Here is a 16,276-nt window from a genome sequence, read left to right as displayed (position 1 = left end):
GACCTTAAGATGGAGGGGAGATTAATGCAGAAGTAAGTGAAGATGATTAGAACTTGCACACCACTCTGAGGAATTACTGCAGAGATGCCGTGGGACTGAGATGATTGACATCCAACAACCACAAACACCTTCCTTTGTGCTAGGCTGGTGATGGAGGGAGTTAATACTTGAGAGGGCAGTGCTAATAAAATGGATTTCTTTGCCCTGGATGGTGACTACCTTCTTGAATGTTGTTGAAGCTGCACCCATCCAGACAAGTGGGGACTCCATCACACGCCTTACTTTTCTTTTGTAGATGGTGGACTGGCTCTGAGGACTCAGGAGATGAATTACTCGCAGCAGTATTCCTCACCTCTGACTTGCTCTTGTAGCCACTGTATTTATATGGCAAGTCCATCTGAGTTTCTTGTCAGTGGTAATCCCAAGATGTTGATTGTGGAGTATTCAGTGATAGTAACATCACTGAATGCCAGGGGCAATGGTTAGATTGTATCATTGGAAATGGCCATTGCCACTTTTCAGCACATGTCTGGATATTGTTCAGATTTTGTAGCATTTGCACATGGACCGCTTCAGTACCTGAGGAGCGGCAAATGGCACTGAACATTGTGCAATCATCAGTGACTATCCCCACTTCTAACCTTAGGATGGAAGGAAAGTCAGCAACTGAAGATATTTGGGCCTAGGACACTGGTTTGAGGAACTCCTGCAGAAATGTCCTCAAGTTGAGATGACTGACCTCCAACAACCATACACATCTTCCTTTGTGCCAGGTATGACTCTAACCAGTGGAGAGTTTGCCCCTGTTACCCATTGATTCCAGTTTTGCTAGGGCTCCCTCCATCAAGTGCAGACTTGATATCTCACCTCATCTCTGGAATTCAGCTCTTTTGTCCACATTTGAACCAAGGCTGTAATGACAGAAGGAGCTGAGTTGCCATAGCAGAACTCAAACTGGATTATTGCTGAGCAGCTTGACATTATTATTGATGACATCTTCCATCACTTGATTGAGAATAGTTTGATGAGGCAGTAATTCGCTGGGTTGGATTTGTCCTGCTTCTTTTGTGAATGGGACATACCTGGACCATTTCCCACAATAACTTAGTAGGTGCCAGTGTTGTAGCTGTATTGGTATAACCTGGACTCCACCATGAGGATGGAGATATTTGTGGAGCCTCCAATAGTGAATTGCTTAATTGTTCACTACCACTCATAACAAAACATGGCTGCACTGCAAAACATTAACATGATTTACTGACTGGGGGATTGCTTTAATACAGATGGAATTTTTACAGCCCTGAATGACTTGGGAGATAAGGAGTTGGCAGAATATGGTGAGATCAGAAAAATTAAAATTTCATCATAAGAAAAATCGTCTGATTTTGAACCTTAAATTTTAATGTCTAGATGAGAATCTCCTTCGTGAATAGCAAGAGACTTATTGGCATGCATTAACATATTATTAGTGACCTTGCCTCATTTATAGGCAGTTTGTTCTTTTCCCACATAATGGAGAAAAGTGAGATGTTAGAAGTTAGGAGATTTGAAGTCATTTATTCTGTTTCTGTCTCTCAGCAAGCCTGATGGACAGCCTGTCATAGTTGAAAATGTGTTGCTGGAAAAGCGCAGCAGGTCAGGCAGCATCCAGGGAACAGGAGAATCGACGTTTCGGGCATAAGCCCTTCGGGCATAAGCCCTTCAGGAAGAAGGGCTTATGCCCGAAATGTCGATTCTCCTGTTCCCTGGATGCTGCCTGACCTGCTGCGCTTTTCCAGCAACACATTTTCAGCTCTGATTTCCAGCATCTGCAGACCTCGCTTTCTCCAGCCTGTCATAGTTACCTTCTAATGATCATTGAATCTAAATGGATTCAGAAGGCTTTATGGTCATGATGATCGGTTATAGGGCTGGGTTTTACTACCACCCCTGAATGTGTATCTTTGTCATGAGGTGGAATATGATGAAATATGATGGATAGCCTTCTCGCCCAGCTCTGAATTGATCATAGATATATACAACATGGAAACAAACCCTTCGATCCAACCAGTCAATGCAGACCATAATCCCAAACTAAACTAGTCCCACCTGCCTCTGCTTGGCCCTTATCCCTTGAAAGATTTCTTATTCATATACTTCCCTAAGTATCTTTTAAACATTGTAACTGTACCTGCATCCACCACTTCCTCTGGAAATTCATTTCACACACAAACCATCTTTCTGTGTAAAAGAAATTACTCTTCCTGTCTTTTTTAAATCTATCTCCTCTCACCTTAAGAATATTTTCCTGAAATCCCCCACCCGAGGGAAAAGACATCGACCATTCATTTTTGCTATATTCCTCATTATTATATAAACCTCTGTAAGGTCATCTCTCAACCTCTTAAGCACCAATGGAAAAAGTCCCAGACTATCCAGACTCTCCTTAATACTCAAACTCTCCTGGTAATCTCCTCTGAATCTCCTCTCCATCTTAATAATATCCTTCCAATAACGGAGACCAGAACTGGACACAGTGCCTCCAGAAGAAGTGCTGCAGTATTCAAAGTGGGTAAGGTATCTGCCAGGCTTTTCAGCCTTAAGTCTATTCAGGCCTTAGGGGAAAATTATCACCTGGTTATGGGCATTAGCCCACTCCTACAGGTTATCAATATTGTGTTAAAACTGTATCTACACTTATTGATTGCAAATTGATTTTGAACATTTTCCTAACATTTCATTAAAATATTTGGTTCTAGATTAGATTACTTACAGTGTGGAAACAAGCCCTTCGGCCCAACAAGTCCACACCGACCCGCCACCCACCCATACCCCTAACCTAACACTATGGGCAATTTAGCATGGCCAATTCACCTGACCTGCACATCTTTGGACTGTGGGAGGAAACCGGAACACCCGGAGGAAATCCACGCAGACACGGGGAGAATGTGCAAGCTCCACACAGTCAGTCGCCTGAGGTGGGAATTGAACCCGGGTCTCTGGCGTTGTGAGGCAGCAGTGCTAACCACTGTGCCACCATGCTAGTTTCTTCATTGTTCCCTGTTCTAAGTAACGGAGGCAAAAATGGAGAAAACAGTTGTATTCAGGTGTTAAAAAGCCAGGGTTATAAAGTTTGCAATGGTTAGGATCATTCTTTACACACAAAAGCATGACAGCTGGCTAAAAGGGCCTGCAGTTCAGCAAAATGCCATCTTACATATGCTGTGTATTCAACTCAGGCACATGTAGTCAGAATTATCACCACATTATCTAATTGCAGGAAAGGCCTTGAATTTGATATTTACAGTTCTGCATAAGTTTGCTGACATTCAGCTCTGCTGTGTAGGCAGGAAGCTCTGTAGCATCTTGACTCCATAAATTAGCAGATGGTTTCCATGGCCTTTGTCCCCTCTACTGCATCTCTATGTTGTCTGCGTGCTAATTATTCATCAGTTTAATAAATTAATGTAATGACTGAATTGATGTAACTGAATTCCTATACAGTCGAGAAATACGTTTTGCTATGGCCTTGATTTTAATATTTAAGCCTGTCGTGTAAATATTTATTTATGGATTGAGTTTTTTTGTATGTTGTACTTCCGTTATATAAATAGATCAACTTTACATAGTGCTGTCAAATATTATGGAAGTAGGGTTAAAATGTACTTATATTCCCCTATTATCAGTGGTCAGGAGTGAGGGTATGTGAATGGGTTATTGTCACAATGTTGGTTTTTTTTACAAGGTTACTATCCCCTTGAGTTTTTTTCCAGAGAGGGGTAATTGGCCAGGCTCCAACTAGGCTGGGTTTCAAAGGTTTATTGTGGCCCCTTTTGTTTACCCCTAACAGGTAATGCCTTCAGCCTAGGGCTTTCATGTCTTAAAAGAAAATTGGTATGATCAAAGCGGGGTGGCCAGCTAGCTGTGTAGCTGGCCTTCGTTTAGATTAGAGTTTTGGATTCAGTTCAACAGCAGTGTGTGTGAAGAAAGGCTGATGGGGCAAGTCCAGCTGGGTACTCTCTCTCTCTCTCTCTCTAAATTCAAGCCTGTAACCCCTGGTTTGTCTCATTTTTACTCTTTGTGCTAAGGGATGTGTTTATTGGGACTGTTGCAAGGATCTTTGGATGAGCATCATTAAGTCAGGATATTCTGTTGGGTTTTGGATAGGATAAGTTACCTGGTATTCTATTTTCTGTTCTTTGTGTTTCATTTGTAATTTTGTAATTAAATACTGTTTGTTTAAAACTTGGCAGTTGGATCAGCTAATTCACTCCGGGAATATCCACTAAACACTTGCCTAAAACAAATAGCAAAGTTACGGTCTGGGCTACCTGCTTAAAAATGTTTTGAGGGGTCAGGTCTGATCCATAACAGACTGGACGCTCTTTTGCCATATTTAAACAATGAATGGTAGGTGTTAGTGTCTTTTATTTTGGGTGTTGATTTGGTTGGTTTAAACTGTGCTGGGATAGCAATAGCTATTTGAGTCACCAAGGAGGTTCTGGAGATGGAAGAAGTGACATTGGGGGTTATACAAAAGGCAAATAAAACCAAGCTGAGGGAATTAGTAGACAAGCTGGAGTTGAAGTTACCTTCTAACGTGAGGAAGGATGAGATGTAGCAGCAGTGGTAGCTCAGCATTTAAATTTGCACCATTGGGATCTGTAGAGATAGCTCAACTTCAAATGCAAATGAAAAAGATTCAGTTAGAAGCAGAAATGAAATGGTTTGAGTTACGATTAAAATCAGAACAGAGAGAGAAAGAACCAAGGGCTACAGCAGAAGAGAAAGAGAGAGAGTTTGAACTTTAGAAAATTACACTTAGAAAGTAACGTCAGCTTAAAAGACTGGAGATAAAGGCCAAGGGTAGGCTTGGTGAGGAAGAGAGTGAGGATGAGCAAGCCCCTGGTAGTCAAAAGCCGAGTGAGAAACTGTTAAAGTATGTTTAAGCATTGCTTAAATCTGATGAGAAGGATATGGAAGCCTTTTTCATTTGAAAAAGTGGCTAAAAAAATGCAGTGGCCAGTGACCATGAAGGTTTTGATGATCCAAATCAAACTTGTAGGTAGAGATAGTGAGGTACTTGCATTACTATCAGAGCAGGCATCTGGTGAGTATGAGGAGGTGAAGAATAGTGTGTATGAGCTTGTACCAGAAGCCTATAGACAATGTTTCAGGAATCTAAGGAGGGACCCTGGTCAAACACAAATTGAGTTTGAAAGAATCGAGAAAAGTAATTTTGATGGATGGATAAGAGCTTTAAGAAAAGAGCAAATTTATGATGCTCATGGTCGACCATTATTTTGGAGGAGTTCAAAAATTCACTGCCTGAAGTAGTGAGAACTCATGTAGAAGAGCAGAGAGTTAAAACAGCAAGGTTAGCAGCTGGAGTGGCTGATGATTGTGAGTTGGTCCATAAAACATGGTTTGGCTTCCAGAATCCATTTCAGTCCATGAGGGATAGAAATTGGGGCAAAGAGAAATCTTCACGTGGAAAGGGAAAAGTAGGTCTTGGTGAAGATCAAAAGGAGAACTTACTGCAGGGTAACAAGGAAACCCTGAAGGGGACAAAAGAAGGTAAAATACTCCAGGGTTTTCATTGCAATAAAGTAGGCCACATGAAATCACAGTGTTGGTGGGCTAGGAAAAAGCCAGATGTAGGAAAACAGGACCAGTCTGGGAGCTTTGTTGGAATAGTAACAGAAAGCACAGTGGAAGCTAGAAAGCTGCATCAGAGTGTACAAGCTGATCGGAGATTGGTTAAGGAGGAAGTGCTGATCTGCTTCGAAAATATACCTGCAAAGGTAAAGTTTATTTGCGTAGGCCAGGAGTAACAGGTAAAGAGATTAAATATTAAGGGACACAGGATGTTGAAGGATGAGGAGATATGTACTCTTGAAGGACTACTGCCAGAAAAGGTACTGGTAACGGGAATTGATGGTGAGACAAAAAGTGCTCAATTATGTAAAGTGAGGCTAGAGAGTCCAGAGAAGAATGGAGAATTTGTGGTAGGAGAACTGGACAAACTCTCAGGTTCAAGAATACAATTTGCCTTGCAAATGATATAGCCAATTCACCAGTAGCTGTGCTGCCTGACGTGGTTGAAAAGCCATTGGAGACTCAGGCAACTGAAGCAATGTATGGTTTTCACCCTGGAATCAGGGAAGTACTGTAATGAGGTCACAGAGTCACCAGTTGAAACAGGAGAGATCAAAGGATATAGATAAGGAAGCTGAAATGGCAGCAGGAGAGACTGTGATCGATCAGATAGTTGAGACAAAAACCAGAGCAAATAGGTAATCATGAAAATATCTTTAGCTCTGCAAAACTCATTGAGTTACAGCAGAAGGATGGAAATTTAAAGCAGTTGTATCAAAAGGCATAGACAGCGAAGGAATCTGAATGTATTCCTGGGCGTTATTACTGGAAACATTTTTCATAATGAGGAAATGGAGACCACCACATATTCAAGCGGATGGGAAATGGTCAGAAATGCATCAAATTGTCTTGCCAGTAGGGTATGGAAGAGAGATTCTGCGAGTGGCACATGAGCTATTATTTGGAAGTCACTTAGGAGTGAGAAAAACACAGGCTAAAATACAAAGACATTACTACTGGCCTAGACTGGACAAGGATGTAATTGAATTTTGCCAAACATATCATACATATCAGGTAATTGGAAAGTCACAGGGGGTAACAAAATCTGCACCTTTAATACCTGTTCTAGCATTTGAGGAACCTTTTACAAGAATCTTAATTTATTGCGTAGGCCCCCTATCCAAACAAAAATTGGGTATCAGTATTTGTTGACAATAATGGCTGTATTGATTAGATTTCCAGAGGCCGTTCCATTACACAATATCATAGCTAAAAGGACTGCAGAGGAATTACTCAAATTTTTTACTAGATGCGGACTACCAATAGAGAAACAGTCAGATCAAGGTCACAGTTCACATTCAAATTATTCAAAAAGGTAATGGGCAGCTTAGGAATAAAACAATTCAAATGTACTATATACCATCCAGAATCACAGGGATCGCTAGAAAGGTTGCATCAAAGGCTAAAGAACATGTTGAGGGCTTATTAGCAGGAATATCCAGATGATTGGGATAAGGGAATTCTGTTTGTGCTTTTTGCAATAAGAGATGCACCAAATGAATCAACCAAATGCAGGCCATTTGAGTTAGTTTTTGGGAATGAAGTGAGAGGACTATTAAAATTGATTAAGGAGAAGTTAGCAAGTCAGAATTCAGAGGATTATGTGTCAAATTTTACAGAATGATTAAATAGAGCTGGGGAATTGGCTCGACAGCATTTAGAAGTATCGCAGCGGACAATGGAACAAGAAGCGGACAAGAAATAAAAAAATCTCAATCTTGCTATTGAGGATAAGGTATTGGTGCTACTTCTAGGAATAGGTGAATCTTTAGAACCTTTATCAAATCGAAAGGAAATTGAGTGAGGTGAATTACTTGATAGGGAATCCATACAGGAAGAAATCTCACCGAGTGTGTCATGTGAATATGCTCAAAAGGTATTTTGACAGGGAAGGAAAGCAGGAGGAGAAGGTATTAATGATTACAGCACAGAAGGATGAACCAAGTTCAGAGAAATCTGAATTGAATATTCCTCAAATTAAATTGGACAATGAGGAAGTTGTCAAAAATTGGGATAAATTATTGAATCACCTTGCTGAGAAAAATCAAAGTGACCTGAAAGAGTTATTGCTATCACATGGGTAGAAATAAACTGGGAAGTACTGTGATATAAATATAGGAGATGCTGCCTGAGAGGCATAACCTTCTAAAGTTGGCACAGATTCAAAAGGAGATTGAACGCATGTTCCAAGACAACATAATTGAGATGAGTTACAGTGACTGGAGCTCACCCATAGTCATAGTGCCAAAGGCAGATGTTACCCAACGGTTATGTGTGGACTATCAGAAAGTCAATGTAGTTTCAAAGACTGATGCATATTCAATTCTGCAGTTGGAAGATCGTGTTGAAAAGGTGGGACAAGCAACTTATATTTCTAAGTTGGACTTACTCAGAGGCTATTGGCAAATACCTCTGTCAGAAAGAGCAGAGGCAATTTCAGCTTTCGGAATGCCAAATGGATTGTTTCAGTTTAAGGTCATGCCATTTGGTATGAAAAATGCTCCAGCTACATTTCAAAGACTAACCAATAAGGTCATTGCTGGATTACCCAACTGTGTGGTGTACATCGATGACCTGGTAATTTTTACTGACTCATGGAAGGAACATTTACAACATTTATCGGACTTGTTCGATTGACTTCACAAGGCTGGCTTGGTGATAAAACTACAGCCCAAGTCACCTTCCTGGGCCATGTTATTGCACACCGACAAATGGCCTCACAGGAAGCAAAAGCAAAAGTAATTAGAGAATTTCCTATACCATCGACAAAAACAGCAGTACTACGGTTCCTGGGATTGAGTGAATTCTATCGAAAGTTTGTGCCGAACTTTAGCAGTGTGGCTGCTCCGGTTACTGAATTGCTAAAAAAGGACAAGAGGTTTCAGTGGATAGTGGACTGTCAGAAGGTGTTTGACAGCCCGAAGACTGTCTTAACCGCTATCCCGGTATTAGCCACACCTAGTTATGCAAAGGCTTTTGAGGTAGCTATCGATGTGAGTGATGTGGGTGTCGGTGCTGTGCTCCTGGAGGAAGACAACAAGAAGATAGTAAGACCGATCAGGTATTTCTCCAGGAAGTTGAATGTTCATCAGCAGAAATATTTGACAGTTGAGAAAAAGACTTTGAACTTGGTGTTCGCATTACAACATTTCAGTGCTCATATTACCAGCAATGTATCTGAGACAATCGTATACACTGATCATAACCCATTGAAATTTGTGGAGAAACGTTAGGACAAAAACGTCAGACTGTTTAGATAGAGCCTGTTGTTACAGCCATTTGATTTGAAAGTTGTGCATGTGGCAGATCAAGAAAATATGAGTGACGATGCATTACCGAGACTCGAATGAGAGATGGAGGCATTCAATGGTGGGAATGCCACGGACTAAATCTTAATGTAGTTGTGCATGTTTTCATGTTTATAGTCAGTGAATGTATATGAATGTTTTAGGATACAGAATGCTATTTTTTGGTGTTTTGAAAAATGAAGCCATTTGTGGATATTGATGGTTCATTTTTTTAAGGGGCGGTGGTATCACAATGTTGGTCTTTTCACAAGGTTACTATGCCCTTGAGTTGTTTCCAGAGAGGGGTAATTGGCCAGACTCCAATTAGGCTGGGTTTGAAAAGTTTATTGGGGCCCTTTTTGTCTACCGCTAACAGATAATGCCTCCGGCCTAAGACTTTCATGTCTTAAAAAAAGGTATCATCAAAGGGAAGTGGCCAGCTAACTGTATAGCTGGCCTTCGTTTAGATTAGAGTTTTGGATTCAGTTCAGCAGCTGTGTGTGAAGAAAGGTTGTTGGGGCAAGTCCAGCTGGGTACTCCCTCTCTCTCTAAATTTAAACCCATAACCCCTGGTTTGTCTCATTTTTACTCTATCTGCTAAGGGATGTGTTTATGGGACACCATCATTAAGTCAGGATAGTCTGTCAGGTTTTGGATAGGATAATTAGCTGGTATTCTATTTTCTGTTCTTTGTGTTGCATTCTATAATTTTGTCAATAAATTCTGTTTGTTTAAAACTTGGCAGTTGGATCAACTAATTCACTCCGGGAATATCCACTAGACACTTACCTAAAACAAATAGCAAAGTTACAGTCTGGGCTACCTGCTTAAAAATGTTTTGAGTGATCTGGCCTGGTCCATAACATTATAATAATATTGCGTACAACATTTCTAAATAGGGGGCTGTTCAATGTATTGCAATTAGGTATTTTGATGATGGATATTAAATGAGGATTCATCTGTGATTTCGTATATAGCAGCAGCCTTTGCAACTGGAGGGCACTGCAGTGACTGGACTGCATCATTACCCCAGGAATTACATTTAATTTATCTGTGATAAGTTCCCTTTGACCATTTGATTTTTGTTACAGTGTTCCTATGAGAGGCTATTGCTGGAGTAGGTTAGCTCAGTTGGCAAGATAGCTGGATTGTAATGTAAAGTAGTACCAACAGCATCGGTTCAATTCCTGCACCTTCACTACTGTGAAGGACTCTGCTTCTCAACCTTTCCCTTCACATCTACCACGGTGACTCTCAGATTAAACCACTACCAGTTTAATGAGTGAGTGGAATTATAATGACTTTATCCTTTCTTGTTAATTTAGTGTTCAAGAGTATACACGTGAAAACATTTTCAAAAGAACTTTTGAGTGTGTGTATATTAGATTACTTACAGTGTGGAAACAGGCCCTTCAGCCCAACACACATATATGGAACAGAGTTCAACTGTCTGCCCTTCTTTTAATCAGATATCTTTAGACAGGGAGCATGCTGTTTGAGTTTCTCTGAAACTGGTAAGTGTTGCAGGTTGGAATACATAATGAGCTCTGGGAATGACATTTTTTTAAACAAGTTTCCAGCGAAGCTTTTATTTGAGTTAGTTTTTAATTTTGTTTACAGGTCCACCTTAAGAGATTGTTCTTAGTTTATTTATTTTATTTGCTCAAAAGGGTAACAGCTGCAGAATGAGAGGATGGTTGTAGTTTTGGAGACCAATAATATATAATGAGAGTCTCTAAATAAAAGATTACAAGTGTGTAAGCTGACTTTAATCTTCTATCTTTCAGCATCTGCTTATCTGAGTTATAAATGATCTCATCAAATAAAATTTCTATCTGTCTGACACATGGAATCATAATAACTTTTCTTCTGAAGCTATATCTCAGGAAGAAAAGAGCAATCCATTTAAAAACATCTATAATCTATCTGCAGTAATTAGCCACTGGGCCTCTCCAAAGGTCACAGGGTGCTTTCCCAGGAGAGCTCCATCTCAGTCTACAACCAGGCTGCCAGAAATTAGGGGGGAGACCCAAGATCCTCATTACCGGTAGATTATCATGAAGATGGGAATTGGCTTGCTAGAGGGAAGGAAGAAATTGACATTCACTGCCCTGTCACATGACATCTAAGGATCATTCAATACACCATTCAAGTAGGCAACAACTCTTCAAGGCTCTCTTGACAGACCTTCTAAACCTGCTATAAGCATCTGGAGAATGATGACTGAGGCAATGTGCTAGCCAGGATAAGAGTCATAAAGATCATCTCAATAACAGAACCTGGGAGAAAAGACCAACTGAATTGTCTTTTCAACTTCTTTCTCCACCTGCCGATAACCTATTTTACCTGTTGTTTGTCTGCAAGTCTGTGCGTGCATAAATGGAGGTTTATAAGGTTTTAAGTAGCTGTGGTTCTGTTTGCCGAGCTGGAAGTTTTTGTTGCAAACGTTTCGTCCCCTGTCTAGGTGACATCCTCAGTGCTTGGGAGCCTCCTGTGAAGCGCTTCTGTGGTGTTTCCTCCGGCATTTATAGTGGCCTGTCCCTGCCGCTTCCGGTTGTCAGTTTCAGCTGTCCGCTGTAGTGGCCGGTATATTGGGTCCAGGTCGATGTGTTTGTTGATGGAGTTTGTGGATGAGTGCCATCCATAAAAAGAGTGCAAAAAGAGGAAGAGGAACACCTGTACAAGGTATTCGCCAAAAACGGATATCCTCGCAATTTCATCAACAGATGCCTAAGGGAAAGACAACGGAACGAGGACATGCCGCAACCTAAAGGACTGGCCACACTACCATACATCAAGAACATTTCTGAAATGACAGCCAGACTACTAGGACTTATAACAGCACACAAACCAACAGCCACTCTCAGACAACAACTCACCAGAACGAAGAACCCGATACCCAGCATGAGCAAAACGAATGTAGTGTACAAAATCCCATGCAAAGACTGCACAAAACACTACATAGGACAAACAGGAAGACAGCTAACAATCCGCATACATGAACATCAACTAGCCACGAAACAACACGACCAGCTATCCCTAGTAGCCACACAAGTAGACGACAAGCAACATGAATTTGACTGGGACAACACTACCATTATAGGGCAAGCGAAACAAAGAACAGCCAGGGAATTCCTAGAAGCACGGCACTCATCCACAAACTCCATCAACAAACACATCGACCTGGACCCAATATACCGGCCACTACAGCGGACAGCTGAAACTGACAACCGGAAGCGGCAGGGACAGGCCACTATAAATGCCAGAGGAAACACCACAGAAGCGCTTCACAGGAGGCTCCCAAGCACTGAGGATGTCACCTAGACAGGGGACGAAACGTTTGCAATAAAAACGTCCAGCTCGGCAAACAGAACCACAGCAACGAGCACCCGAGCTACAAATCTTCTCACAAACCTTGAGGTTTTAAGTAATTGTGTTATATGCATGATGGTTTATAACTGTTTACCCGTAGCTAGAGTCAAATTACTTATAATAAATAGGAACTCTTGTTAAGTACAGAAACCTGGTCTGTGCTTTCTATTAACTTGGCTCTGAAAATCTGGTAAATTGGGAACTTTACATAAGTTATAAAATCTTTAACTTGTGTTACAACACTGGGAATAAAGGTCTTAGGTTTCAGGGTGCTCCTTCAGTGTGGCATAACATTGAATGAACATAAATACTTGTGCAGGGTGTATAATGTTGATATCAAGCTATGAAATTATTTCAATCCCCAGTTCTTAAAAAATAGATGCTTGTGTCATGGTGAAGAAAATAAAAACTCAAGCTTGAAGTTATTTAAAATCTCAGGCATTAATTTTTTTAAAAATGCTTGCATTTGAAAAAAAGTTGAAAAAAATTCTCTTCCAGCATTTGCACTAACTATTTGCTGACATTTCTGAAAAACTCCCGTTGCGTTCTTAAAAATATGTGGCCACTTTCCATAACCTACAATAATTTCAGCAGGGAGTCCATTTTAATAACTCAAAAAGATTATTAAAGGATTAATTGTCTTTGGTATGTGGATATTACATATTTTTTGGTTTTTATAAGGATTAAATATTTTAAGGGACTTAAAAGCTTAGAATAGACTCTATAGTACGAGTTTTATTTTAAACTAATAGATATTCAGACCATTTTGAAAAATAAAATTATTCTTTCATGGGATGTATGTATGGTTGGCAGTATTTGTTACTCACCATAATTGTTCTTGAACTGAGTGGCTTGTAAGGTCACTTCCCCTACGTGTCAACCATTGAGTTTCATACCTCTTATTGGCTGCACCATATAAGTTCAACAGATTTCCTTCCTCAAAACACATTAGTGATCCCAATGGGTTTTTCTTCCCCCACAATTGAAGATAGTTTTATAGTCAAGCATCACTAGGACTAATCTTCAACTCCAGATTTTCTTAATTTAATTTATTGAACCACATTCCTGTGCATTAATCTGGGTCTTTGAAATACCAATCCAGTGACATTACCATGAACCCATCATTACCCTATTATTTTTATCTCATCTCAACTGATTAAAACATCCTGCATTCATCAGCACATTTTGGAAACTTAACACATATTCTCAAATCAAGGGAATCTTTTTCTTTCAAAATAATATGGGTAAATATGTTACTCACATTATTTTGTACTAGTGTGTACTAGTCTGATAGGAACATTGTGTTTTGTAATGGAATCTAAATATATAACATGGGCAAATGTCATTTCAGACTTTGGTAAACAACTTTTAAATTGCTTATACAAATATCATGGGATCTAGCTGCTAATTCTCAATGAATATAAATTGGAAATTCATTTCTAAGCAAGATTTATGAAAGACTATTCCTTAGTCTATCTGTCTCGATAATCAAGCTGATGTTCTGCAGAAAGATGTTAATGAGACAATGAAACTAGGTTATTGTGTACCTCTTCAGCCCGTTGAGCCTGTGTGTGATTCTCCAGAAAGCTACCCTCCAACACTGTGCCCACAATAGTGAGCCCTTTCCCAGCCTTGAGTTGGCAAGTGAAAGTCAGAAGCTGTGGATGTTTGACATTCTGGTCTTGGTCCACCTTTACAAGTACCAGAAGCTGGGGCCTACAAGTAAACCAAATTATTTTGGTTAATTCAACAAAAGAACACAACCAAACAGAACAATTTTGTGTTTAGAACATATGTTTTTCCAATAGCTGGAACTGAGTACTCAGTGTAATCCATTCCACCACGCTTTGTTGGAGAAATAAAAGATTCATTAATGCATGGGGACCAATTATGCTTACACCCAAGGTAAACAAACTAGTCCATGATTCAATCACTTTAGTCAAGTAAAACAACAAAATGCATATAGAACAAATGTTTTCCCGACAAACTGCATTATTCTGACCAGTTTACAAATTTAAAGATGCCTTATGAATTCCATATATGTCAGACCCTCACTGTTAATGGTTGACAGTTATGTGTTGAAGATGTTAACCCCCTACAGTTTTGCTCAACAAAGATATTCAAAGCTAAATTGGCTACTAACCTCCAGTTCTTGATGTGAGGAGGACCTTCTTCAAGCCTGAGCAGAGCATACCGGGCTGCACTGAGGGACAGACCACGGATTCCATCTCCCCATTCTTTTTCAGCTCTACAGGAAAGAAATAAGGATCAGCAAACCATTCTGCCACATACTTTCATTTGGCTAAATCACACATACCTAATGTATGGTCAACTATTACTTTCTGATTAGACAGTAGTGAGATGACAAAGTAAAGATGTCATATACTTTAGGGCTGCTGTCTCACAAGAGAGAGATGACTTGTAGTGAGTTGAACCTAAGGGTCACCTCACCTCAGGTGATAGGTGAGGTTAAGAGGTGGAACCTTAATGGTGACCTCAGTTGGTGTGGGACTTGATCCAACTGCTGTTGAAATTGCTCTGTATCACAAACCAACTAAGCTAATGAACCCCCTACAGTATAATACACTGTGCACAATATATACTTTGCTTAGACTGTTCCTCTGTCAAGGAAAACAATCTGTATGGCAGGATCTGTCGTTTGATTGTGATCTGACAAGGTTAAATATCATAAGAGTTGATTTCATTGTTTAACTGATATTATTGTATCTGATGCATCAATCAAACAGGCAAAGTTATTCCATTTTGATCCCGTTGCTGGTCTGTTTAGTTTTCATTGAATTACTGAAGCAGTTGCTTTGAACTCCTTTGGCTCAAATTTTATTCACACAATTTGTGACAACATGGCCCTTCATATCCACCTGTCAAAGTGGGGGATAACCCTGGTTCAATGAAAAGTGCCAGAGAGCACGGCAGGAATTGTAACAATGTCAATGAAGTGTCAACCTGGTGAAACTATTTTCCTGTCCCTAAACAATGCATCATGTGATAGATACAGCTAAAGGATCCCACAACTAATGGAGCAGGTTTAATTTCTGCAGCCCTGTTGCATCAAATCATGAATGGACTGGACAATTAAACAACTCAGTGGTGGAAGAGCCTCCACAAACATTCCCATCCTCAATGATGGGGCGTCAAGTGCATCAGTGCAAAAGAATTTTTGCAGGCTAAAGAACCTGCAGCAATGTTCAGCCAGAAGTGCTGAGTGGCTGATCCATCCCAACATCCTTCATAGGTTTCCACTATCTCAGATGCCAGTCTTCAGCCAGTTTGATATCAAGAACTGCCTTGAGAAACTGGATACTATTAGGGTTATGAGCCCTGAGTACATACTACCAATAGTACTGAAGACGTGTGCTCCAAAATTTGCCACTTTCCAAGCCAACCTGATCCAGTAGAGATTATACTCTGGTAAGTAACTGAAAATGTGGAAAATTGTCCAGGAATGTCCTCAATGCTAAAAGCAGGATGAATCCAATGCCAAAATATTCTGGTCCCTCTGTCAACACTTGCTCATCAATAAAGAGATGGAAGGGATCACCCACAGAGCTATCACGTAGCATTTGTTTAACTGTAAGCTGTTCAATCATGTCCACTTGTGTTTCATCAGAGTCACTCAACTCTTGAATTCACTTCAGCCTTGGTTCAAACCTGGACAAAAAAGGTGAACTCCAGTGGTGAGATGAAAGTGACCACCATTGACCTCAAGGCTACATTCAACCAAAAGTATGGCATTGAGGATCCTTGGAAAAACTAGAGTCAAATGGGAATCAGTGGAAATGCTTTCTGCTAGTTGCATTCATACCTGGCATAATGGAATATCATTGTAGTTGTTGATGTCAGTGATCTCAGCCCCAGGACAACACTGCAGGACAAATATTATCCTAGGCCCAAACATCTTCAGTTCTTTCATCAATGATCTTCTGTCCATCATAAGATCAGAAGTGGGGATGTTCACTGAT

General features: G+C 40.3%; 1 protein-coding gene across 1 annotated transcript in view; it reads right to left on the bottom strand.

Moving 5' to 3' along the window:
• The window catches only part of LOC122559948 (solute carrier family 12 member 5-like), a 125,182-nt gene that overhangs the window by 21,399 nt on the left and 87,507 nt on the right, over window positions 1-16,276 (bottom strand). The window contains exons 13-14 of the mRNA XM_043710057.1: window positions 14,440-14,544; window positions 13,844-14,012 (exon numbers count right to left, since the gene is read on the bottom strand). Of these exons, the coding sequence (XP_043565992.1) occupies window positions 13,844-14,012; window positions 14,440-14,544 (274 nt within the window). The remainder of the gene's footprint in view (window positions 1-13,843; window positions 14,013-14,439; window positions 14,545-16,276) is intronic.

Source organism: Chiloscyllium plagiosum, chromosome 20 (assembly GCF_004010195.1).
Source record: "Chiloscyllium plagiosum isolate BGI_BamShark_2017 chromosome 20, ASM401019v2, whole genome shotgun sequence".
NCBI classification, from domain to species: domain Eukaryota; kingdom Metazoa; phylum Chordata; class Chondrichthyes; order Orectolobiformes; family Hemiscylliidae; genus Chiloscyllium; species Chiloscyllium plagiosum.
The sequence above is the reverse complement of the archived record's forward strand: the minus strand, read 5'-3'. Positions and strand labels throughout refer to the sequence as shown.